The sequence below is a fragment of the Primulina tabacum genome, chromosome 6, assembly GCF_025594145.1.
Source record: "Primulina tabacum isolate GXHZ01 chromosome 6, ASM2559414v2, whole genome shotgun sequence".
NCBI lineage: Eukaryota > Viridiplantae > Streptophyta > Magnoliopsida > Lamiales > Gesneriaceae > Primulina > Primulina tabacum.
In genome coordinates this window covers 29,680,326-29,707,346 of record NC_134555.1, presented here as the reverse complement: position 1 = coordinate 29,707,346, position 27,021 = coordinate 29,680,326, and the positions used below count along the sequence as shown (strand labels likewise).

Below are 27,021 nucleotides of genomic sequence, written 5' to 3'. Positions count from 1 at the left end.
AGCAGGACTGACAATAGTGTGTATGTCATTTTCTCCGAAATCAGAACAATTTTCCCAACCAGTCTTGAAAATTATATTCGATTAGTTTGTTGATAATAAAAATGGATTACGTGACGAAATCGAAAATATACTAATATGGAAACAGAATAATGATTGTTGATTATTTTAAAATAATTTTAAGATATAAAATATGGATTTCATTTTATAAATTTCCCTCCCACTATTTTGACATATTCACCACCCTCTGATGAAAAAGGGAAATCTTATTTCCTTAGTGGGCACGTAGAGTCCAATTAGCCAATTATAATCCCGAATAATATCAGCCAATTATAATTTATAAAAGGTAGAATCCAATTGCATCCCTATGAAACCTCCGTGTGTTTTGCCTCACGTTTAATAAGGACCCAATAATATGACGCCGTTTATTTTCGCGTGTCAAACAGACCCATCAATATTGAATTGTAGTAGACGGTCGCCATGAGTTCCCCCAATATTATGAGCCGAAGTCATGGGAGTTCCACTCAATTCACATCATATGTCCGGTGAAAGTCACAGCTTTCCGGCGTACAGGCCTCCCCAATAATATGAGCTAGACACTGTCCACGGGTACGATCAACATACAACCACGATTGATGGAAGGCAAGGAAAAATTAAACTCATTTAATTTTTACTTTTTCGGTTTAATATAAATTTTGAATCTTATTCAAAATGAGGGATTTTAATTTCAAAAATTGTCTCATCATTTTAATTTTAAAATCACGTGCCACGGGTTTGTATGTTTGCCGGATCCATGCAACTATATTATCTAATAATATACATACATGCATACTACTATATATCACATATATCATAATATGACATTCAACAATAAATAAGGATGATCGATCGCCAACACTAATAGATCCATTTGAGCTAAACAAGGATCCAGCTCCAAAACCTAGGTGAATGCAGGGATGCAAATGCAACTGTTACAAGAGCTTCCAATATTTTAAATGTCTTCATCTCGTTCATCGGGCCCACCATCTTCCAGTCTTGATCTCCCACGATTTATAACAATTACATTTAAATAGCCATGACACATAAGGGATACATCTCATGGGGTGGGAACGGGCCATAAACCAGGCCTACTTTATTAATATCAAATATTAAAAACGAATAAAACAGTAAAATATCCTAACATACACCTAACACATTGGTCAAGGCTCTCGATCATCCTTCATGCATTTAATATCAAATATTAACATCAATTTAATTAAACAATTTAATTAATTGATAAATCATATATCTAATAATTTTATCACTAACCACCACAATTATTCAAGAATTTAATAAATTAAATAAACTCTTTTATTTAATTTCCAATTAAATCAATAATAATTGATTTATTGTAAACTCATTTTACCATAAATAACTAAAATCATATTCTAATTATTTATTTTACAAGATAATTTTTAATTTTCCAAAAATTTGAAAAATCAGAAAATTGCACCCTAGGCCCAAACAATTCAAGCCCATCATACAGCACGCTTCCCGAGACACTCCCGGACAGCCGCCCGCGCTGCCCGAAAGTTTCGGGCAGCAGCAGGGGTCTGTGGGCGGCGCAAGCGCATCGCGCACAGCGCGGCGGCACGCCGTGCGCGCAAAGTGCGGACGTTCCGCAGGCCGCGCGCGCGTAGCCGCCGCGCGCAGGGCGTGCACAGTGCGCTGCCCAGAACAGTTCCGGGCAGCCCCGAATTTTTATTTTTTTTTTAATTTAAAATTTCTGGAAAAAATAATTTTTATGGTGCTACAATTTTCTTAAAAATTTTCTTGTGTGGTTAGAAATAAATTATTCAATATCAAACCATACGATTTAGAAAACCTTGGCTCTGATACCACTGTTGGATCTGAGTTTTCTACACGCCCAAACGCAGCGGAAGTTTTAAAAATTTTATTTATTTTGACAATCAAAATATGTTTTGCTTTGGGCGCTCGTATTATTATATCATAAACATTCATAGGATGTTTAGTAATTATACCTTTGTGAATTAATCATGTGGCTCCAACTAACCCGGTATAAACGGATTAGCTCTTGGTGAATCCTTACGAACTTTCTTCAAGAGAATCCTTTCTTTTCTTCTAATCAGGTCCACGATTAGATGATCTGTTCCTCTTCCAATTTGCACTAGAAAATCGGGAGAAGTTTTGCGTTGGAGATCAAGATTTGAGAAACAGCTCAAACTATTCCCCAAAAAGGAGTGGCCGAAATTTAGAGAGGAGAGGAGGAGAGCTTTTCGAAATTATAGTGTGTTATGGAGGCTAGGGTTTAAGTATCCTACTTAAATAAAGCCTCCATGACCTAATTACCATAAAATAATAATTGGGCCCTTTAATTAACATTAATGAGCTTGATTAATTAATTGGGCTAGTCCAACTAATTTAATTAATTTAATCAAGGCCCATTAAAACTTTAATTAATTATTATGTTGGACTTGTACTCCTACAAGCCCATTAAACATATTACCCACAATATTTAATTTATTAATTATGTAGTGCCCAAATTCAGTACACATATAACACATGCATCTGTTTAATTATTCGATCATATTATTAATTTTAAATGAGTTTTAGCCATGCATAATTTATGAAAATGCATTATTTTAAATTATTCATGTTTATGGTGATGCACGTTAAAATATTTTTCGAGTTTCATGTTTCAGGCGATCATTCGAGGCGGGATTAAGGAAAAGACTCGGTGACGATTTTGGCAATTTTAATGCGGCATTTTATTTTTGAGTTAAGAGTGGGGCTTTTTAATTAATTTATGAAGATTTAGTATTTTAAAGCCTAATTTGTTTATTTAGTGAGTTTTAACACTTTAAACCTTTTAAAGTTGTCAAGGGTGCACTTTATTTTAATGCAGAGGATTTTATTTAAGATTAGTAGGAATAGTTTTCCTTTTTATTTGTCAATGGTGTTAACATTTAATTAGTAAATTGGTTAGCATGTTAATTATTTTAGTTAAGGAAATTAATCCCCTTAATTTATCTCTAAACGCACGCACACACACATGATTACACACACTAAAACTCACGCTTTTTACACAACGCACACACACCTCCATTCATTCAGATTTTTTTGAAAAGAAATTTTAGGGTTCTTCTCCCCATAGCAGCCGCCCCCTTCTCTAACAATTTCCAGCAAGTTTTGTTGAGTTTTCTTCCAAGATTCTCGCACCACGTTCGTTCCGGATCAAGCCTCGCTCCGTTCCCGCATCGGTATCGCCGTTTCGGTAAAGTTCATCATCAAAAGGCACGTATAACCTCTCTTTTGTTGCGTCGATCATGTCATATTATGTGTTGCGTTGTTTTATGCGTAAAATTCATGTATGATGTTCATAGTTTGAGCGGTTAATTGTTTGGATCGATTTTGAAGGAAAATTTTTAGATATAAATCACGTTTTTACTGTTCTTGTTAAAACTGCGAATTTTCGGTCGAGATTTTGAGAAAACTTTCAATAAGAAAAATGTAGACCTTTTTGATACCTTCGATTTGATATAAAATTCGAGTTATTTAGATAGAAATTGAGTGAGTTATGATGTTTTTCGTGGGACTGCTCAAACTGCATTTTCAGAAATTATTGATGTTGATGAGTTCTTGAAGTTTTAATGTTGCAGGCTTCGTTGGGGATCGACGGGTGATCGTTGCTGCTTATAGGTACAATGTTTAAGATGTTGGGATGGTTAATAACGTTTGGTTTTGTGTCGATAGGCAATAAGTTGAATCAAGAGTCGTAGGTAAGTAAATAGTGGCAAATTTCGGGTTGTGTCGTTGTCATTGATTGTCGTTGCTCTCGGGAATAATTTTAATGGTTCACTTGGGTTTGATACAATGCCTTAGTGTCCTAGGAAGTGTCTTGCGGTGTCGATTCGTAGCCATCGAATTTGGTTGAGGAGAATTTAATATTGTGTCAAGATTTTCCTCGTAGGTTTCGACCTTCAGTGCTTAGCCGGACCCCCATACGGACCCTGGCACGGGGTCAGTGCCTTTGTTTTCTCCTTGGTGTCAAATTTGCGCAGGTACACGGACCCTTACCCGGACCTCTACACGGGGTCCGTGCCTTTGTTTCTTTTCGGTGTCTTTTTACAGAGTCTAGACGGACCCTCAGACGGACCCTGGCACGGGGTCCGTGTCCACCTTCCTTTCGAGTTCTTCTCACCCGAACTTAAACGGACACATACACGGAGGTAGGCACGGGGTCCGTGTCCTTCATATTTTGGGAAAATTATGGTATGCTTTGAGGTTTGAGGTCAAGGTTTAGTACAATGATTTACAAAGTCGAGTCATGGAAATTTTAGAACGTCCTAAGGAATTGATTGAATTTGTAAGTAAGTATGATTGATACGTCTAAGCTATGCAAGTTAAGTATGCTATTTCATGTTAGTATGTGCAGCAGCAACGACCCCAATCGATGTCCAACGAATCCCTCAACGCCAAGTAAGTATGTTGACGTGCAAGAAAATATTTTAAGTTTTTGAGGTATGCTAATTGTCTTGTGACGAAATTATGAATGGGTTTGGAAGTCGGTGAACGTGGCCGAGGACCTCTCCACCCCGTTAAATTATGAACGGGTTAGATCATGGTTGGAAAGCGTTAAATTATGAACGGGGACCAACCAGCTCGTTAAATTATGAACGGAGATCTCATGTATGTGGCAGTGGATACGTCCCTGTCAGCCCAGTACTGTGGTTTGTCTGATCAGGCGTTTATTATGTATGGGTCACTTGTTTTGAAACATCCTCTACGCAAAATGAAGTCATGTATGTTTAAGTATGATCAAGTATGCAAGCATGTTTATGAAAGCTTTTAAGTTATGTTACATCTGTGTATGTATGCTAGTTCAAGCTCATTTCAAATCCAAGCTTCAAGTATGTACGTTTTATTTTAAAGTTGCATGCGATTTTATTATGTAATACTTGCTATTCTCAGTTTATACGTGTTGAGTCTTTAGACTCACTAGACTTGATCGATGCAGGTGAGGATGATCATGATTAGACGAGGGGTGGGGACCAAGGAGCCGGCTTGGACTGAGCAGAAGGCTAGACCCGAGGACCGCCCATGCTATATTTAAGATTTTAAGCATGAAAATATTGATACTCTGATTTTATGTTTTGATGCGAGATGTTCTGAGCAAGCTTTTCCTTAAACAAGATTTTTATATTGGTGAATGGATGATGTAGTGACGACCGTATTGATTTTATTTTCGTATTCAATAAAATTTTTAATTATTCCGCAAATTTTAAGTAGTAAAGAGTACGGTACGTTACAGTTGGTATCAGAGCGGTGTTCCTGTATAGGGTTATGCCTACTGCCAGCCGCAAGAAGCTCACGAAGTCACACCTCAAGTCTGTAAGTTTTAATTTTTGCATTATGTATGAAGTAAGCATTGAATCATGAATTCAGCATATCCATGTTTTGAGTTTAGGTTTCGTGCATCCTATGTCATTGATATCATGTTCATGCATAGTGGGTTTACGTGTTGGGTAATTGATGGAACAGAATGCCTCCTAGACGTGTGGTTGACCGAGAAGCAAGGGAAGAGGATCGAGAGAACCGAAATGAGGAGAGAGCCAATCCTCCACCTCCACCGCCAGATATGCAAGCGCAGATGCTGGCAAGAATGACTCAGTTCTTCGCACAGTTCGCAAGGAATCAGGCTGCAGTTGGCGCAGGGGAGAGGCCTAGACCAGAAGCGGTGTATGAGAGGTTCCAGAGGATGAATCCTAAGGAGTTTACGGGATCTACTGACCCGATGGTAGCAGAGGGATGGATTAAGTCCATCGAAGTGATCTTTGACTACATGGAGCTGCGGGATGCAGACAGAGTCCGTTGTGCCATATTCCTTTTAGAAGGCGATGCCAGACGTTGGTGGGACAGTGCGTCGGTGGCAGTTAATTTGCCGACATTGTCCTGGAATGGATTCAAAGAAGTGTTCTTCGCCAAGTACTTCACTGAGGAAGTACGATCCCGGCTGACTAGGAAATTTATGACACTGCGACAAGGAGACAGCAGTGTTGCAGAGTTTGTTAGGAGGTTTGAGAGGGGATGTTACTTCGTTCCCCTCATTGCGAATGATGCCCAGGCAAAGCTGAGGCATTTTATGGATGGTTTGCGGCCGATCTTGCGCCATGATGTGAGGGTAGCTGGCCCTACTACATACGCAGTTGCCGTTTCTAGGGCTTTGGCGGCAGAACAAGACCAGCGGGATATTGAGGCAGACAGGCAGGGCAAGAGGCCCTATAAGGCCCCACCGCAGCAGCAACAACATCAGAGGCCTCAGTTCAAGAAACCTTACCAGGGGCAACCGGGAAAGAAACCCTATCAGGGACCGCCGAAAGGCAAGGGTCCTATCCAGCAGCAAAGTGCGCCTCAGAAGCCCGGTAACTTCCCAGTGTGTCAGAAATGCAATCGCCAGCATCCCGATCAGTGCTTATGGGGATCTGGGAAATGTTTTAAATGTGGAGCTACGGACCACATGTTGAAGGAGTGCCCACAATGGAAGCAACCAACGCAAGGGAGAGTTTTCGCCATGCATGCTCAAGAGGCGAACCCAGACACTACCCTTTTGACTTGTAATTTATTTAATTTAGTACAATATTGATTTCTTTGCCTTGCATGTTTAGTTTTAATTGGGAATACTAGTGTTTTAGTTGGAATTTTGAGTGTCTTTTGTTGCATGAGGTTTATGGTAGAATTTTTGGGATATAAGTTAGTTTGTTGTGCTAACGCATCTCAGGGAATATTTTCATTAAGAGATTAGCCACAACGACACTGATAGATTCAGAAGCCACTCACTCTTTTTTCTCGGAGACTTTTGCTAATCATCTGGACATCAAGTCCATTGGCCTAGATATAAATTTTTCGATGACAGTCCCATCCGGGGAAGAGCTGTTAGCAACTAGCGTGATCAGGGATATCGATCTGGAACTACTGGGCCATCTAGTATATGCAGATTTGATGCTACTGCCGATGCCAGAGTTCGACATTATTTTGGGAATGGACTGGCTGTCAAAGAACAGGGTTCTGATTGACTTCCAGTAAAGATCAGTATTGGTTAGGCCGCTGGGCATGGAACAGTTCGTATTTGAGCCAGCCAGATGGAGAAGCTTCCCTCGCATGGTTTCGTGCATGCAAGCGAGGAGGCTGATTTCCAAGGGGTGTCAGGCCTTCTTGGCCAGTATTATTTCAGCGCCTGATGTGTCCATTCCATCTTTATCCGACGTACCAGTAGTCAGTGAATTCCCGACGTCTTCCCAGACGATGTTTCAGGTCTTCCACCAGAGAGAGAGGTGGAGTTTGTTATTGATCTCATGCCAGGCACAGTGCCAATCTCTAAGGCGCAGTAACGACTAGCTCCAGCTGAGATGTTAGAGCTCAAACAGCAGATTCAGGAGCTCCTCGACAAGGAATTTATCCGCCCTAGTTTCTCACCATGGGGCGCACCAGTGCTCTTTGTAAAGAAGAAGGATGGGAGTATGAGGCTGTGCATCGATTACCGTGAGTTGAACAAGGTAACGATAAAGAATAAGTACCCACTCCATAAGATCGAAGACTTGTTTGATCAGTTGCAGGGAGCTACAGTGTTCTCTAAGATAGATCTTCGATCAGGTTATCACCAGCTGAAGGTGAAGGATGCAGACGTTCACAAGACGGCCTTCAAGACCAGGTATGGGCATTACGAGTTCTTAGTAATGCCATTTGGATTGACGAATGCTCTAGTAATTTTCATGGACCTCATTAATCGAGTATTTCAGCCCTACCTTGATCAGTTCGTCATAGTGTTTATTGACGACATTCTTATTTACTCGAAGAGCCATGAGGAGCATAGCCAGCATTTGAGGATAGTGTTGCAGGTTTTGCAGAGTCGCAAGTTATTTGCGAAGTTCAGTGAGTGCGAGTTTTGGTTGCAGAAAGTAGCGTTTTTAGGGCATATAGTGTCTAGTAGTGGCATTGAAGTGGATCCAGCGAAGGTAGCAGCCGTTAAGGAATGGGTTGAGCAAAGAATGCATCAGAGATCCGCAGTTTACTGGGTTTAGCCGGTTACTACCGTAAGTTCATTCGGGGGTTTTCATCCATAGCAGTGCAACTCACTTCACTAACAAAGAAGAATGCTAAATTCGTGTGGAGTGACGAATGTCAGAAGATCTTTGATACTTTGAAGCACGCTCTTATTTCTGCGCCGGTGCTAGCCATGCCATCAGGGCAAGGAGACTTTGTGTTATATACCGATGCATCTAAGCTCGGGTTAGGCGCAGTATTGAGGCAGCAGGGTCGGGTCATAGCTTATGCTTCCAGGCAGTTGAAAGTGCACGAGAAGAACTAACCGACGCATGATCTTGGGTTAGCCACCGTTGTCTTCGCACTGAAGATTTGGAGACACTACTTGTATGGCGAGAAGTGTCAGATTTTCTCTGACCACAAGAGTCTGAAATACTTCTTCACGCAGAAAGAGCTGAACATGAGGCAGAGACGGTGGCTGGAACTGGTGAAAGACTATGATTGCGAAATTAGTTACCATCCGGGAAAAGCTAATGTGGTGGCAGATGCCTTGAGCAGGAAAGTTGCAGTCATAGCTCAGTTATCAGTGCAGAGACCTCTTCAGTCGGAAATTCAGAGGTTTGGTTTGGAAGTATACCGTAAGGGCATAGCACCAAAGCTGTCTAATCTGATAGTCCAGTCTTCTCTGCTAGACCGTATCCGGACAGGTCAGTCTTCAGATGAACAATTACTAAAATGGAGACTGAAAGACGAAGCCAAGGGCAGTGTTCTTTACTCAGTGTCAGATGGTATCGTGAGATACAGGGGCAGAATGTGGGTGCCTAGTGTTGATTCGATCAGACAGGATATTCTGACAGAAGCACATGCATCCTCGTATTCTATTCATCCAGGAAGTACTAAGATGTACAAGGACCTGCAGATCCTGTATTTGTGGCCAGTGATGAAGAGAGACATCCGCAGATTCGTATCAGAATGTCTTACTTGTCAGCAAGTGAAAGCTGAACACCAGAGGCCAGCAGGGATGCTTAAGCCGCTCCCTATTCCAGAGTAGAAATGGGAGAATATCACTATGGACTTCGTCGTTGGATTGCCTAGATCAGTCAGAGGCTTTAATGCCATTTGGGTTATTGTGGATCGACTCACGAAGTCAGCGCACTTTTTGCTAGTCAAGATGAATTTCTCCATGACGCAGTATGCGAAGCTTTATATCAGGGAGATAGCCATTTACATGGGTTCCCAGTTTCGATTGTGTCCGACAGGGACCCGAGGTTTACGTCGTCCTTCTGGAAGAGCTTACATGCAGCCATGGGGACAAAGTTGCTGTTTAGTACAGCTTTTCACCCGCAGACAGATGGCCAGTCTGAGCGAGTGATTCAGATTCTGGAGGATTTGCTGAGAGCCTGTATGATTGATTTTCAGGGGACTTGGGAGTCTAAGATACCCTAGTGGAGTTTACGTATAACAACAGCTTCCAATCATCTATTGGTATGGCTCCCTACGAGGCTTTGTATGGAAGAAAGTGCAGATCACCGGTTCATTGGGATGAAGTTGGTGAGAGAGCAGATCTTGGTCCAGAGATAGTTCAGCAGACTGCAGATGTGGTGGTCAAGACTCGAGACAGGATGAAGACCGCCCAGAGCCGTCAGAAGAGCTATGCTGATAAGAGGAGGAGAGATCTCGAGTTTGCCGTTGGTGATCACGTATTCGTCAAGATAGCACCTATGAAGGGTGTAATGAGATTTGGGAAGAGAGGCAAGCTGAGTCCGAGGTTTATTGGGCCGTTCGAGATTTTGGACCGAGTTGGGACATTAGCTTACCGTGTAGCCCTTCCGCCGAATCTTGCCGGGGTACACAATGTGTTCCACGTATCTACGCTAAGGAAGTATCTAGCCAACCCTTCGCATATTCTGAGCTATGAGCCGTTGCAGCTTGCTCCAGACCTGTCATATGAGGAGCGACCGACTCAAATCCTGGTCAGATAGGAGCGCAGACTCCGGAACAAAGTGACTAAGTTGGTCAAAGTCCGGTGGCTAAATCAATCAGTGGAGGAAGCCACTTGGGAATCAGAAGCAGATATGAGACTTCGCTACGCGGAGTTGTTTGGTAAGACTTAATTTCGAGGACGAAATTTATATAAGTGGGGGGGGGGAACTGTTGTGCCCAAATTCAGTACGCGTATAACCCATGCATCTGTTTAATTATTAGATCATTTAATTAATTTTAAATGAGTTTTAGCCATGCATGATTTATGAAAATGCATTATTTTAAATTATTCATGTTTATGGTGATGCACGTTAAAATATTTTTCGAGTTTCATGTTTCAGGCGATCATTCGAGGCGGGATTGAGGAAAAGACCCGGTGACGATTTTGGCAATTTTAATGCAGCATTTTAATTTTGAGTTAAGAGTGGGGCATTTTAATTAATTTATGAAGAGTTAGTATTTTAAAGCCTAATTTGTTTATTTAGTGAGTTTTAACACTTTAAAACTTTTAAAGTTGTCAAGGGTGCACTTTATTTTAATGTAGAGGATTTTATTTAAGATTAGTAGGAATAGTTTTCCTTTTTATTTGTCAATGGTGTTAACATTTAATTAGTATATTGGTTAGCATGTTAATTATTTTAGTTAAGGAAATTAATCCCCTTAATTTATCTCTAAACGCACGCGCACACACATGATTACACACACTAAAACTCACGCTTTTTACACAACGCACACACACCTCCATTCATTCAGATTTTTTTGAAAAGTAATTTTAGGGTTCTTCTCCACATAGCAGCCGCCCCCTTCTCTAACAATTTTCAGCAAGTTTTGTTGAGTTTTCTTCCAAGATTCTCGCGCCACGTTCGTCCCGGATCAAGCCTCGCTCCGTTCCCGCATCGGTATCTCCGTTTCGATAAAGTTTATCATCAAAAGGCACGTATATCCTCTCTTTTGTTGCGTCGATCATGTCATATTATGTGTTGCGTTGTTTTATGCGTAAAATTCATGTATGATGTTCATAGTTTGAGCGGTTAATTGTTTGGATCGATTTTGAAGGAAAATTTTTAGATCTAAATCACGTTTTTACTGTTCTTTTTAAAACTGAGATTTTTCGGTCGAGATTTTGAGAAAATCCTCAATAATAAAAATGTAGAACTTTTTGATACCTTCGATTTCATATAAAATTTAAGTTATTCGGATAGAAATTGAGTGAGTTATGATGTTTTTCGTGGGACTGCTCAAACTGCGTTTTCAGAAATTATTGATGTTGATGAGTTCTTGAAGTTTTAATGTTGCAGACTTCGTTGGGGATCGACGGGTGATCGTTGCTGCTTATAGGTACATTTTTTAAGATGTTGGGTTGGTTATTAACGTTTGGTTTTGTGTCGATAGGCAATAAGTTGAATCAAGAGTCGTAGGAAAGTAAATAGTGGCAAATTTCGGGTTGTGTCGTTGTCATTGATTGTCGTAGCTCTCGGGAATAATTTTAATGGTTCACTTGGGTTTGATACAATGCCTTAGTGTCCTAGGAAGTGTCTTGCGGTGTCGATTCGTAGCCATCGAATTTGGTTGAGGAGAATGTAATATTGTGTTAAGATTTTCCTCGTAGGTTTCGACCTTCAGTGCTTAGCCAGACCCCCATACGGACCCTGGCACGGGGTCCGTGACTTTGTTTTCTCCTTGGTGTCAAATTTGCGCAGGTACACGGACCCTTACCCTGACCTCTACACGGGGTCCGTGCCTTTGTTTCTTTTCGGTGTCTTTTTACAGAGTCTAGACGGACCCTCAGACGGACCCTGACACGGGGTCCGTGTCCACCTTCCTTTCGAGTTCTTCTCACCCGAACCTAAACGGACACATACACGGAGGTAGGCACGGGGTCCGTGTCCTTCATATTTTGGGAAAATTATGGTATGCTTTGAGGTTTGAGGTCAAGGTTTAGTACAATGATTTACAAAGTCGAGTCATGGGAATTTTAGAACGTCCTAAGGAATTGACTGAACTTGTAAGTAAGTATGATTGATACGTCTAAGCTATGCAAGTTAAATATGTTGTTTCATGTTAGTATGTGCAGCAGCAACGGCCCCAATCGATGTACAACGAATCCCACAACGCCAAGTAAGTATGTTGACGTGCAAGAAAATATTTTAAGTTTTTGAGGTATGCTAATTGTCTTGTGACCAAATTATGAATGTGTTTGGAAGTCGGTGAACGTGGCCGAGGACCTCTCCACCCCGTTAAATTATGAACGGGTTAGATCGTGGTTGGAAAGTGTTAAATTATGAACGGGGACCAACCAGCCCATTAAATTATGAACGGAGATCTCATGTATGTGGCAGTGGATACGTCCCTGTCAGCCCAGTACTGTGGTTTGTCTGATCAGGCGTTTATTATGTATGGGTCACTTGTTTTGAAACATCCTCTACGCAAAATGAAGTCATGTATGTTTAAGTATGATCAAGTATGCAAGCATGTTTATGAAAGCTTTTAAGTTATGTCACGTCTATGTATGTATGCAAGTTCAAGCTCATTTCAAATCCAAGCTTCAAGTATGTACGTTCTATTTTAAAGTTGCATGCGATTTTATTATGTAATACTTGCTATTCTCAGTTTATACGTGTTGAGTCTTTAGACTCACTAGACTTGATCGATACAGGTGAGGATGATCATGATGAGACGAGGGGTGGGGACCAAGGAGCCAGCTTGGACTGAGCAGAAGGCTAGACCCGAGGACCGCCCATGCTATATTTAAGATTTTAAGCATGAAAATATTGATACTCTGATTTTATGTTTTGATGCGAGATGTTCTGAGCAAGCTTTTCCTTAAACAAGATTTTTATATTGGTGAATGGATGATGTAATGACGACCGTATTGATTTTATTTTCGTATTCAAGAAAAAAATTTTAATTATTCCGCAAATTTTAAGTAGTAAAGAGTACGGTACGTTACAAATTAATCAACTCAACTTTTGAGCTTAATAAATTAAATACATTATAAATTCAACATTTGAATTTATTATTTAAATTATAAATTCAACTACTTAAATTTTCATCACCTCCAAAATTTAATATTTAATAAACCCAACATTTGAGTTTAATAAATTAAATTCTCAAATTTTATAAATTCAACTTCTTGAATTTACTATCTCACAAATTCAACTCCTTGAATTTATTTTCTCAAAATTTAATTATCATAAATTGAATTCCTTGAATATACTATATCATAATATAAATTCACCTCTTTGAATTTATTCTCTCAACGGAAACAAACGATCCAATGCTTGTGTGACCCTCAAAGGTTCAGGGATACAGCTAGCCGTGGGTTCACAACTCTTTGTGATTCAGAATAATATTTATTCTTATTCGGACTTACCCTAGTTAGCCCCATTCTTTTCATCAACACCTTGATTAAGAATGTCAGAACTCATTTCTGATTGCACCATCGGATCATGGTAAGAGCGTCTAGTAGCATCGCCCCATGATCCCCTAGGTATCACTGATAGTGCCTGCAAGAACCAGTCGATTATGATTAGCGTACAGTACGGTCTCTTCATCTCATATATCCCGATCTAATCTACAACCATTGGTTCATCGAGGGTTGCATAATAATTCGATAACTATGTGACACATATAATAGTGGCATCGCATGAGCAATTGGAGAACTCCTTCTCCAACGTACATCTCATACTCTGGCTAGAGATTCCATGCACTATTATTACATCAGATCACATAGGATATCCACACCCGTAGGTGAGCGGTGAATCCCCGACTACAATTCACTGGCTCCTAGATGTGTCGCAAATGTACCCAACCTCGCCACCTGATGACTCTCCTGGAGCCGGTAAACGAGTCAAAGCACAGCCCTAGCATATAGAGCCTCAGTGTTGTCCCGGGTCGTAAGGACTAATGGTGCACAATCATAACCACGGACTTATCCTCTCGATGAATGATAACTATTTGGAAAGTCCGAGGGAGGGTTGTTTGTTATAATCATCATATGACTACCCATCTGCATGTTTTGATATCTCCATGCCCTTACCAAAAAACGCAGTACACAACATCACAGATGCTAGTCTCGAGCTCAAGCGACCTTTATCCCTGTTTTAGGCGGCTGAATCGACTAGGATCGAATTTAGAATATGCAGTGTTTACAAATGAGTTTCAACATCGAAATACGATTCATCTGTATTAAAGCATAATCAAGGACTTTATTTATGCTGTTTGCATAGGTATACAGATAAAGTATAACAAAACCATAAAAAGTTAAATTATATTAAAATAAAGATTGTTTATTTCACTTGAGTCAATAAATTCCCTAGCCAACCGTTGGCTTTCATGACATCTACTCTAACAAGAATATCGCTTCCCACTCCTCGTCACAGTCAATCTCATAGTCTATATCTGGATCCTTCATTAAAGGTGTACATGCTCCGACGATTTGACTGAGAAATAGGACTTTATCAGGATAGCATTATCAATTTAAATATGTTAAGTACAATGTTCTATGAACGCCTTTGATGTTATACTATCACGTGAAAGTCACATCAATGGCAATCAAGAACCACAAATTAATTAATGCTCAAAGAAAATTGGGTGAAAAACATTGGGTACCACCAAGCTTAAGAGCACAAATCCCTTTTCATTGTAGTGACTGTCATGCCAAAACTGTGTCGTGGATAGCAGGTCCAATGCCCAGTCTCAACCCGCCCCCTTCATGTCACTTAGCATCTAATCCTCAGTCAATTTTAAAAACAATGAAGCCTATCAAAGACACCAATGATAGTTGGGTTCAGGCCCAAGAAAATTCTTTCACCAAAAAGTTGGACCTTGGAACTGGGTGATTTCATAGTAACAAGAAACAAATATCCTCTGCCCTTACACATACATAGTGTAATGCCTCGGACAAGACGAAAAAGGATAGTGATACATGACAAAGCAAGAATCCAATTTACCATTAAAATTCACAAATTGAAATATCTTGCACTCGAACACTTTTAACAACCTCAAGTTTCCTCAAAACTGGTCATTAAAGGTTGCAGAGTCAAACAGATATTATTTCAACTAAATGACTCACCTTTTCCTGGACCAAACTATTAGAGTAGATATCTTGTAAGCCAATTGTTGGTTAGGGATTTTATTGACTCAATTGTAATAAATAATTGTTATTTTAATATAATTCATTATTTCATCGTTTATTATTTTTTATCTGTATACTCATGTGAACAACATAGATAAAGATTTTGATTATATTTTAATACAAAAGAATCGTAATTCGATGTTGAAAAGCATTTGTAATATTGTATGATCTAAATTCGTTCATAGTCGATTCAGCCGCCTAAAAAATGGATAAAGGTCGCTTGAGCTCGAGACTAGCATCTGTGATGTTGTGTACCGCGTTTCTTGGTAAGGGCATAGAGATGTCCAAACATGCAGATAGGTAGTCATATGATGATTATACCAAACAACCCTCCCTCGAACTTTTCGAGTGGTTATCACTCATCAAGAGGATAAGTCCGTGGTTATGATTGTACACCATAAGTCCTTACGACCCGGGACAACACTCAGGCTCTATATGCTAGGGGTGTGCTTTGACTCGTTTACCGACCCAGGAAGGTCATCAGGTGGCGAGATAGGGTACAGTTGCGACACTTGTAGGAGCCAGTGCATTGTAGTCGGGAATTCACCGCTCACCTACGAGTGTGGATATCCTATGTGATCTGATGAAATAAGAGTGAATGAAATCTCTGGCCAGAGTATGAGATGTGCGTTAGAGAAAGAGTTCTTCAATTGTACATACGATGCCACTATTTATTCTTAATGATGTGACACATAGTGATCAAATTAATATGCAACCCTCGATGAACCAATGGTTGCAGATTCGATCGGGATATATGAGATGAAGGGACCGTACTGTACGTTAATCATAATCGACTAGTTCTTGCAGGAACTATCAGTGATACCTAGGGAATCATGGGGCGATGCTACTAGACGCTCTTACCAAGGTTCGATGGGTTTAATCAGAAATATGATTTCTGACATTCTCATGATCAATTGTTGATGTATAGAATGTGGCAAATTAGGGTAAGGCCGAATAAACGATTATGTCCTGAATCACAAAGAGTTGTGAACCCACAGCTAGCTGTATTCCTGAACCATTGAGAGTCACACAAAGTACTGATTTACTTGTTCCCATTGAGATAATAAATTCAATGAGTTGAATTTATAAAAAATAAGTTTGATATGATCAATCGATAATCTTATAAATAATGTTTATAAAATCTTTAGAAATTTTGAGAGCATGACTGCTAAAAAAGTCAAAAGGAGTACACCTACCTTATTTAGACATTGATGATCTCAAAATTAAATGTGCATCATAATAACCAATAAGTTGAAATTGTCACGACGATGTTGGATCGTCGATCGGGATTATGATAATATTAATGTAATGGGAGCATGGATCATGGGTTTGTAAGAGTACAAGCCAATCATGCTAATTTATTAAAGTTCAAATGAGCTTTAATAATTAAATTATATTTTAATTGAGTTAAAATATAGCTCATTAAGTTTTTATAAAATATGATATTGATTTATGTAATATGAAAATATTCATGATACCATAATTTTAAAATATTTGCACACAAAGAAAATTAATGCATGATATTCTCATAAATATATGCATTAAAGTAAATCGAGATTGGATATAGTTGACATGTATTTTAGAATCTTTTATTAACTTAATTAATTAGATTAATTAAGTAAAAAAAAGATTAGAAAATATAATAATGATTTTATTATTATAATGCAAGATTATTCGGTGGAAACAATATACATTGAAAAATGCATTAAATTTCGGGAATTGAGGAAAGAAGAAAATTTCAGAATTTTCGGCTCTTCCCAAGGATTATTGTTATTTCTCTCAAAATGTTTTGAAATAATTTTGTGTTCTATCTCTACGCAAAATATCTTCTAATTTTCTAGTGCAAGTTAGAAGAATAACAAGTAATCCGGTCGTAGACCTGATTCGGAGATCGAAAAAGAGATTCGAAGAAAGTTTGTAGGGATATACAACAAGAGCAACATCCGCTAACACCGGAGTAGTTAGAGCCAAGTGAAATTATTCATTAAAGGTATAAGTCTTTAACATCCTATGAATATTTATTTTTAAAACCATAAGAGTGCTAAATAAACTTTGAATGTCAAGATCTAAAATTTTTAAAACTTTTGCTGCGTTTGGGCAGGAGAAAATCGAGATCCAACAATGGTATCAGAGCCAGGTTTTCTAAATCTTATGATTTTTTATATTAAATAATTTGTTTCTAACCACGCAAGAAAATTTTTCAAAAAATTGTAGCACCATAAATTTTTTTATTTTTATCAGAAAAAAATTTTCGGATCTGTCCGGAACTGTTCCGGCCGCGCAGCGTGCGGCACCGCCCTGCGCGGCGCATTGCGCAGCATGCGGCGCCATGCGCACAGGAGTCCTGCCACTGCCAAATGCATGAAGGATGATCGAGAGCCTTGACCAATGTGTTAGGTGTATGTTAGGATATTTTATTGTTTTATTCATTTTGTTAATATTTGATATTATTAAAGTGGGTCTGGTTTATGGCATGTTCCCACCCTGAGATGTATCCCTTATATGCCATGGCTATTTAAATGTAATTATTAGAAAAAGTGGGAGATCAAGACTGAAGATGGTGGGCCCGATGCACAAGATGAAGAAATGTAAAATATTAGAAGCTCTTGTAATAGTTGCATTTGCATATCTGCCTTCACCTAGGTTTTGGACCCGGATCCATGTCTGGCTCACATGGATCTAATAGTGTTGGCAATCGACCATGTTTATTTAATTATTTTTGAATGTCATATTATGATATATATGCGATATATATAGTAGTATGCATGTATGTATATTATTAAATAATATAGTTGAATGAATCCGACAAACATACAAACTCGTGGCACGCTTTTTAAAATTAAAATGATGAGAAAATTTTAAAATTAAAATCCCTCAATTTAAATAAGATTAAAAATTATATCAAATCGAAAAAGTAAAAATTAAAAGAGTTTAATTTTTCCTTACCTTCCATCAATTGTGGTTGCATGTTGATCGCAACCCGCGGACAGCTTGTGGCTCATATTATTGGGGAGGTCGGGACGTCGGAAAGCTGTGACTTCCACTGGACATATGATGTGAATTGAGTGGAACTCCAATGACTTCGGCTCATATTATTGATAGAACTCATGGCGACCGTCCACTATAATTCAATATTGAGGGGTCGGTTTGACACGTGAAAATAAACGGCATCATATTATTGGGCCCTTATTAAACGTGAGCGAAACACGCAGAGGTCGCATATGGATGCAATTGGATTATACCTTTTAGAAATTATAATTGGCTGATATTATTCGGGATTAATATTGGCTAATTAGAATCTAAGTGTCCACTAAGAAAATACGATTTTCCTTTTTCATCGGAGGGTGGTGGAAATATCAAAACAATGGGAGAGAAATATATAAAATAAAAATCTATATTTTATATCTTCAAATTATTTTAAAATAATAAGTAACAATTCTCTGTTTTTCTTTTCAGTATATTTGCAATGACGTCATGCAATCTAGTTTTAATCATTATCGATCAAAAGAAGTTGACTGGCCCTAACTACAGTGACTGGTTTCAAAATTTAAAAATTGTTTTGAGTTCGGAAAAGATTTTGTATCGGCTTGATAAGAGTCCACTAAAGGAGGAATCTTCGGACATCAGTGAGAATGAACTAGCTAAGCTTGAGAAATGGTGGGACCATGATCTCTAAGATAAAAGCTATATGTTGGCTTTTATGTCGAATGAACTGCAGAGGCGGTTCGTGGAGGCTGTGAATGCTGCTGACATTCACCTTCATTTGAAAGAGTTGTATGGAGTACAGACTCGATCAGAGAGACATGCTACTGTGAAAGAACTCATGACTACAAGTCTGCGAGACGGGGCTTCTGTCCATGAGCATGATGTTAGGATGATTGGGCTCATTGAGAAATTGGTGGGGCTCGACGTCGTTATTCCTAGTGAGCTCGCGACTGATATTATCCTGTTGTCATTTCCTGCCTCATTCAAGGGATTTGTGGTTAATTTTATTATGAACAAGCTTGAGGCCACCCTTGAAGAGTTGGTCAATATGTTTACTACTTATGAGGCCACAATAAGAAAGGAGAAGCATGTTCTTCTAGTGGGTTCTTTGTCCGGTACGAAAAAGGGAGCCCCAAAGAAAGGCAAGAAGCGTTCTGCCCCTCTGAAGAAGAACAAGCCCAACAAGAAGCCATACAAGAAACCAACTCCGGGGCTCACAAAGCCTGACAAGTCATAACAAGTCTGTTTCCATTGCAACAAGCCTGGACATTGATGGCGTAATTGCAAGGAGTATCTTGCCCAGAAGCGTTCTGGCCATGGTATGTTTTATATTGAAGTTAATGTTTCTATTAATTCCTCTTCTTGGATATTGGATACCGGATGTGGTTCTCATCTATGCAATGATTTACAGGTGATGGGAAGAAGCAAGAGGCTTAGAGATGGTGAGACCTTTCTAAGACTAGGAAATGGAGCAAGAGTTGTTGTCACTGCCGTTGGAGACGTTACTTTAATTTTGGACGATGATTTTAAGTTGTTTTTTATTGACGTTTTATTTGTTACTGAATTGGTTAAAAATATTATTTCTATTTCTATGCTTGATAGGGATGGTTATTTTTGTGTTTTTGCTAAATGTTTTTGCAAATTATACAAAAATGAATGTTTGATTGGAACTGGAGAAATAACAAACGATCTCTATAACTTAAAATTAAAATATATTATGTTAAATAATATCCAACCGCATACGAAAACAACAACAAACAAAAAAAAAAAAATAGAAGATCCAAATCCTGCAAAAATATGACATGCTAGTCTAGGTCATATTTCTCAAAGCGGGATGCACAAACTAGTGAGAGAAGATATGTTTGACTTGTCAGACAAAAATTCTCTACCTACTTGTGAGTCTTGTCTAAAAGAAAAAAATGACCAAGACTACATTCAATGGAAATGTGGAACGTGCACATGGTTTATTGGATTTGATCCACACAGAATTTTGTGGTCTCCTAAGTGTTAGCACAAAATTTGGCCAATACTACTTCATTACCTTTACTGATGACCATTCGAGGTATGTGTATGTTTATTTGATGAAACACAAATCTAAAGAATTTGAAAAGTTCAAAGAATTCAGGTCTGAAGTAGAAAATCAGCTAGAAAGAAGTATTCAGACACTTCGATCTTATCAAGGTGGTGTATACTTGAGTACTGAATTTTTGGGTTATCTAAAAGAGAATGTGATTCTCTCACAGTGGACACCACCAGCAACACCACAATTTATTGGTGTTTCTGAACGTCGTAATCGAACCTTGATGGACATGGTTCGATCCATGATGGGATTCACTGAATTGCCTACATCGTTTGGGGCTTTGCGCTTGAAACTGCGGCAATGTTGTTGAATAATGTCTATACTAAAGTAGTTGATCAAACACAATATGAGATATGGATGAGAAAACCTCTCAAATATTCTTACTTGAGAATATGGGGATGTCCTGCTTACGTGAAACAGACAGTGAGAGACAAATTGGATAGTAGATCCACTTTGTGCTATTTTGTAGGATATCCAAAAAGAATTCTGTTGGATGTTATTTCTATCATCCAATGAAGCAAAAGTGTTTGTTTCAAGAAATGTCACCTTTTGGAAAAGGAATTTCTATTAAATAGAAAAGGAAAGATGATAGAACTTGAAGAAATTCAAGATAGTCCCTCAATTGTAGAAGTTGAACCTAATCCCCAACAACTAGTAGTTGAAATACAAGCTCCTAGATGGTCTGATAGGGTTATTAGGCCACCTTCTAGATATATGCTTCCTTATGAACAAGGCTGATAAACATAAAAATTGTACATTAATTAAATGTTTTATAATATAAATTTATAGTTTTTGTTTTATTAAATGTTTAAATATTTTATGTTTTATAATAAAGTATATAAAAAATAATTTGTTGTGTAATTATAAGTTTTTAGCATTTTTACAGGTTCGATAAAACAAGAATAGCCTTTGCGTTGTAAATGAGATTAAGATGATTCTTAGACCTGTAGAAAGCTGATGATAATATCTACAATATTGGTGACAAGCATGAGATAAAAAATTTCTCGAAATTGAGATCAAATTAAGCAACAAATAAAGTTATCAAATGAGTGACAGTTTTACCATGCTCTATCATTTTGACGATATCACTGATATTACTTGGTCAAATGGTGAAAAAAATACCACAATTCAAACAAATCAATTATTTATATGTTTTGTTTTATGTAGAAAAGAAAATTCGGATTGTAAGATTTTCAAAAGTGATGTGTATGTTGACATAATTTCTTGAAACACCAACGAAGACTTATGTGTAAAAAAATAATATTTTATTTGTGGTTGTGGAGCCCAAATTCAATATACATATAACACATGCATTTATTTAATTATTAAATTATTTATTTAAGTTTAAAATGATTTATAGCGATGCATGATTTATTCAAATGTACTATTTTAAATTAATTATCCTTATGTAATGCACGTTAAAAATGTTTTCTTGAGTTTAATGTTTCAAGCGATTATTCGATGCGGGATCGAGAAAAATATCGACGACAATTTTTGGCAAAATTTTAATGTGGTATCCTATTTTAAGTTAAGAATGGAGCATTTTAAATGTTTTATTTAATTTCTAGCATTTAAAAGCCTAATTTATTAATTAGGTGATTTTAAGATTTTACAACCTTTAAAGACTAAGTGCTTGTGCCCTTTATTTCAATTAGGGGACTTTTATTTGAGGATATGTAGGGATAGTATTTTATTTAATTTGTTAATTGAGTTAACTTTTAATTAGCACCTTAATGGAAGAATTAAGCCAAATTTTACTCCCTAATTACTATCCTAACACCCGCACACACACTTTACACACACACATACACGTATATCACAAACACACATATCTTGGTATCCCATTTTTTTCATCTCTTGAAAAGAAAACCTAGGGTTCCTTGAGTTCATAGCAGCCGCCCCCTCCCTCTCCAATTTCCAGCAAATTTTTGTGTATTTTTCTTCAAAGAAAATCGAACCACCATCGTCCCGAATCAATCCTCGCGCCATCTCCGCTTCGGTATCGTCGGTTCGGTAAACTTTAACATCATAAGGCACGTATATTCTATTTTTCCTGCGTCGATCATGTCATAGTATGTGTTGTGTTGTTTTTATGCGTAAAAATACATGTGTGATGTGTAAAGTTTGAGCGGAAATTTTTTAGATCGCATTTTGAACGTTTATGGATCAGAAAATCTCGTTTTTCCTATTCTTTTAAAAACTGCGATTTTTCGATCGCGATTTTGAGAATACTTTCAATATAAAAATCGTTGAACTTTTTGATAACTTCGATTTGATATTAAATTTGAAGTATTTGGATAAAAATTGAGTGCGTTATGACATTTTTCTTGGGACTGCTCAAACTGCATTTTCTGAAAATATATGCTAATGATGTGTTTTTGAAGTTTTATGGTTGCAGGCTTTGTTGGGGATTGACGGGTGATCGCTGCTACGTTTAGGTATGTGGTTAATGATATTGGGCAAATCATTGATGTTTTGCTTCGCGTCGTTGGGTACTTGGGAGATCAAGTAGTCATGAAAACTATTTTGGTGTTAAAAATTGAGTTTATGGGTTTTATTGCGTTGCGTGTGGTGCGTCATTCTTTGGGAACGTTTGGGATGTTTATGGAGTCGAGTCAGTGTCATAGTGTCCTAAGATTAGTCTCGATGGATTATTTCACGAATCATTTTTTTTATTTTTTTTTTGTTAAGGTTATTAAGAGGCAAATCGCGAGTTCAGTACACTCGGTGCCCGAGCGGTAATTTCTTACCGCCCGAGCGCCACTCATTCTTTCCGAAAGTAGAGCTTCAAAAAACTTGGCGCCTGAACGGTAACATTTTATCGCCCGAGCGCCACCCTTACTGTCGAGCATTTATTTTTTTTAGCTTGGCGCCCGAGCGGTAATTTCTAACAGCCCAAGCGCCACTCCTTCTGTCCGAATATTGGGTTTCCCCTTCTTTTCAAATTTAAATAGTGAGTTCATGTCTTTTATGGTTGGAAAATGTTCACACGCCATCTTAGAGTTTGTTCCGGGGTTTGATGTAATGGTTCGTACAATTAAACGAGGTCATGTCCCGAGCGACCAAGAATGTCATAAGCCAGTTATTTACTTCGGTGGTGAGTGGCGTACCTACATCTAAGCTATGCGAGTTAAGTATTGAAATTCATGTTAGTATGTGCAGCAGTGGCCCCAAGCGAAATCTAACGAATCCCTCAACGGCAAGTAAGTATGTTCGACGTGCAAAGAAAATATTTCAAGTTTTTGAGGTATGCTAAATGTAAGGCCCGAGATGTTATCAATTTTATGAGACCCCGAAAAGAAATCATTATTGATGGCATTTTTGTAATTAAGTGGAAAAATACTAAATTTAAATTTGATGGTAATTTTGTAATTAAGTGGAAAAATAGTTGATTAAAATTTGATGGCAATTTCGTAATTATTGGGGGACCAAAATGCAAATAGTGAAGAATTCAGGGACTAAAGTGCAATTAATGAAAGTTGAGTGGGACACTTGTCTTTCCATCATGGAACCACATATATAAAGTTAAAATCTTCAATTCCATCGAGACTTTCAGCAAAAGAACCGAGAGTTTCCTTAGAAAAATTCCTCAAGCTTCTCCGTAGAATAGAATTGTGATTTGGCAAGATTCGGTTATCCGATTTTCGATCCGGACACAGTACTGTACTCCTCTCATCGACAGCTACAACTAGACGTAAGTTTGATTGTGTTCTGTTATCATTTGAAAATATGATGTTGTAGGAATTTGATATGATTCATATATGGTGTTCTGGACATGTTAAACATCGTAGAATCAAAATCAGATTGAGAAACAGATTGATTATGGAATTGTTATGATTTTTCAGAATGTATCAATTGATATTAGACAGATTTGAATTGTTAATTAATTACAGCTAGTATTGGACATGTGTTATGATTTTGTAATTAATATCTGTTGAGATTGTATTGACGGGAATATTCAGATTGTTCCGTTATACCGTGATTTTGAATTAAATCTAGATTGATCCGAGTTGTTATTGATTGGAGTAGTATATTGATATGGTACTATTGATATTGCCATTGTCAGATTGAGGGATTGACAGACTTTGAATTCCAGACAGAAACGACATCAGAATTTCAATAAAAGAAAGGTATAATTCAATGTGGTATCGGGAGATCGACTCAAGTAGGATATACTTGAGTTTCCCTAAATCACATACTTATTTTTATTATTTACATTGATTTGAATTGATATGCTTGTTCTATTGATTTATAGAATCATGTATTCGATGAGTATTAGACGAGTGATCTTGTGACATAAGTGCCGATAGTGATGGAATCGTCACTGGCACATTGCACTTTGTCACAAGATAGTGAATTGGCGATAGTGCCACACTCTGTGACGGATAGGTCAAGACACCGAATGTTTGGTTATATCGATTGAATAGAATTGGAGTTTCTTCTATTACTGAATTCGATTTAAGAATGCCAACGTCTGGAAACCGGGATCCCTAGACTAGGATTAAGTCTAGTCTGAGTCATGGAGTCACGAGTATGATTGATAGTTTGATGATAGGACTCGTTTTTACGTGTTTTTAGTGTTGGTTTTGAGTCGCGTTCATGCATCATATTAGTTTGTTTTAGTTGAATTTTGCATTTTTTTAGCATTATTGAGCATTTGACTAATCTCGTGTATTCTGTGGTTATTTTGTAGGAATTGAACCAAAAAGTGGGAGAAACTTTGGCATAATATCGAAGAGGTCTCGCTAGGGCGGTCAAAAGTGACCGCCCCAGCGAGCATTGTGGTCTGGCCGAGGATTGTTTTGCGCAAGTGTCTCGCTCGGGCGGTCAAAAGTGACCGCCCCAGCGAAACCAGGGACATGCTCGAGGAAGCTTATTCGAGGACCTCTCGCTAGGGCGGTCAAAATATACCGCCCTAGCGAGAAGCGAGATTGAGAAAGATTTGTTTCCAAATTTCTAGGGACTCTATCCTACACCAAGACCTAACACACGAGATCAGCCGTTTTGGACACACTTTTTCAGACTTTTCATCAATTTTCTGGGAGAAGAGGCTAGGAGCAAATGAGATTTCGAAGACCTCGAGATTTCCACGCGTCGTGGCCGTCATCCATCGTCATCTTTAGTATTTTCATTATTCAGTATTTTATTTCTTACATTGATTGTTGGTTTTTATCATGAATTTCAGTAGCTAAACTCTAGATTTGTTGGGATTTGAGGGGATCCTACCCCGTACTCGGTGTTTAACATTATTTCTCGACGTTTTTATTAGTGATTTGTTTATGCTATTGTTATTTCTTGTTTCAATCGAAGCCTAGCTAACTTCCTTTGATTATTTCATGTTGTTGATGAGTTCGATAGAATAGTTAACAATACGATCAAATAGTATAAACCACGGATTTACAATTTTAGTAGATATACGGAATTGGGAACGTGTCGATAGTGATAGTTCACCCGAATGAAAGCTAGTGGATTCCATAGAATGTAATGCAATCTTGAACTGTTAAATATTTGAGGACACTTGAGTACTGCATGTTTTTGATTAGTATTAATATAGCTCGACATAGTATATTAATTAGTCTAGGGAATTCCGTCGAACGCACGAGTAAAAGTCGAGTGTGATTATTTAAACACGAGTGGTAGGTGAACTGCTAATTCCCAACAAATTCATTTATCATTTGATTTAATCCAAATTAATCATTGCGGTCTTGAGTACGTTTTCTTTGCATTTAAATTATTCTAGTTGTTTAATTTATATTAGTTTAATCATCAACTCATTTTATCGTTGCTAAAGAAATTTTACTTGAAAATAAAAATAGTGTAACGCAGTCCTTGTGGAACGATACTCGTATTCACTTACGTTTATTATAACTTGACTATCGTGCACTTGCGATATTTAAATCGAGCTTTCATTTATAAAATAAATTTTGGGATTATTCACTGTGCAAGTTTTGCTCGATCATTTGACATTAATTATGTTTCAGATTTTGACATATATCTGATATCTGCTTCATGCTTTATATTGATTATTGTTAGAGCAGGTGCCCGTCGAGCCAAGTGTTGGCTGAGTGTTCACAATGAAACTTTATGTATAAACAATCTTTATTTTAATAAGATTTGAATTTATCATTTTGACACTTCTTTATCTGTATACCCATGCTAGTTGCATAGATAAAGCCCTTGAATATACAAATAGTAGAAAGAATATGAGATGCTCATATGATGAGTATCATGAAACTCATATTTGTAATACTGTATATTCTAAACGGTTCCTAGTCGATTCAGCCGCCGCTAAGAAGGATATAGGCCGCTCGAGTTCGAGACTAGTATCTGCGATGTGAGTACCATGTTTCATTGGTAGGGGACATTGTGATGTCCGAGCATGCAGATAGGTGCTCCTGGGAGAGTGCACTGAACAACCATCCATAAAGGACTTTCTAAGTGGTTCTCACTTATCGAGTGGAAACGTCCTAGTTTATGGTTGTACACCATTAGCCCTTATGACCCGGGACAACATTGAGACTCTATGTGCTAGAATTACACTTTGACTTGTTTACCGACTCTCATGGGGTCATTAGGTGGCAGGGTTGGGTGTTCTGTCGAAACATATAGGAGTCGATGCATTGTAGTCGGGGATTCACCGCTTACCTTCGGGTATGGATATCCTATGTGTATGTAGTATGAAATCTCTGATCAGAGTATGGTGGTAATTATGAAATGGGTTTCATAGATTACACCATCGATGCAACTACGACATGACACATAGTATCGATTCATTGACAACTCTAGATAAACCAATGGT

General features: G+C 38.1%; 1 protein-coding gene across 1 annotated transcript; it reads left to right on the top strand.

Moving 5' to 3' along the window:
* Positions 1-18,857: 18,857 nt before the first annotated feature.
* Positions 18,858-19,379, top strand: LOC142550158 (uncharacterized). Its single transcript, XM_075659397.1, has one exon. It carries the CDS (start codon positions 18,858-18,860, stop codon positions 19,377-19,379), a length of 522 nt encoding a protein of 173 aa, XP_075515512.1.
* Positions 19,380-27,021: the final 7,642 nt, after the last annotated feature.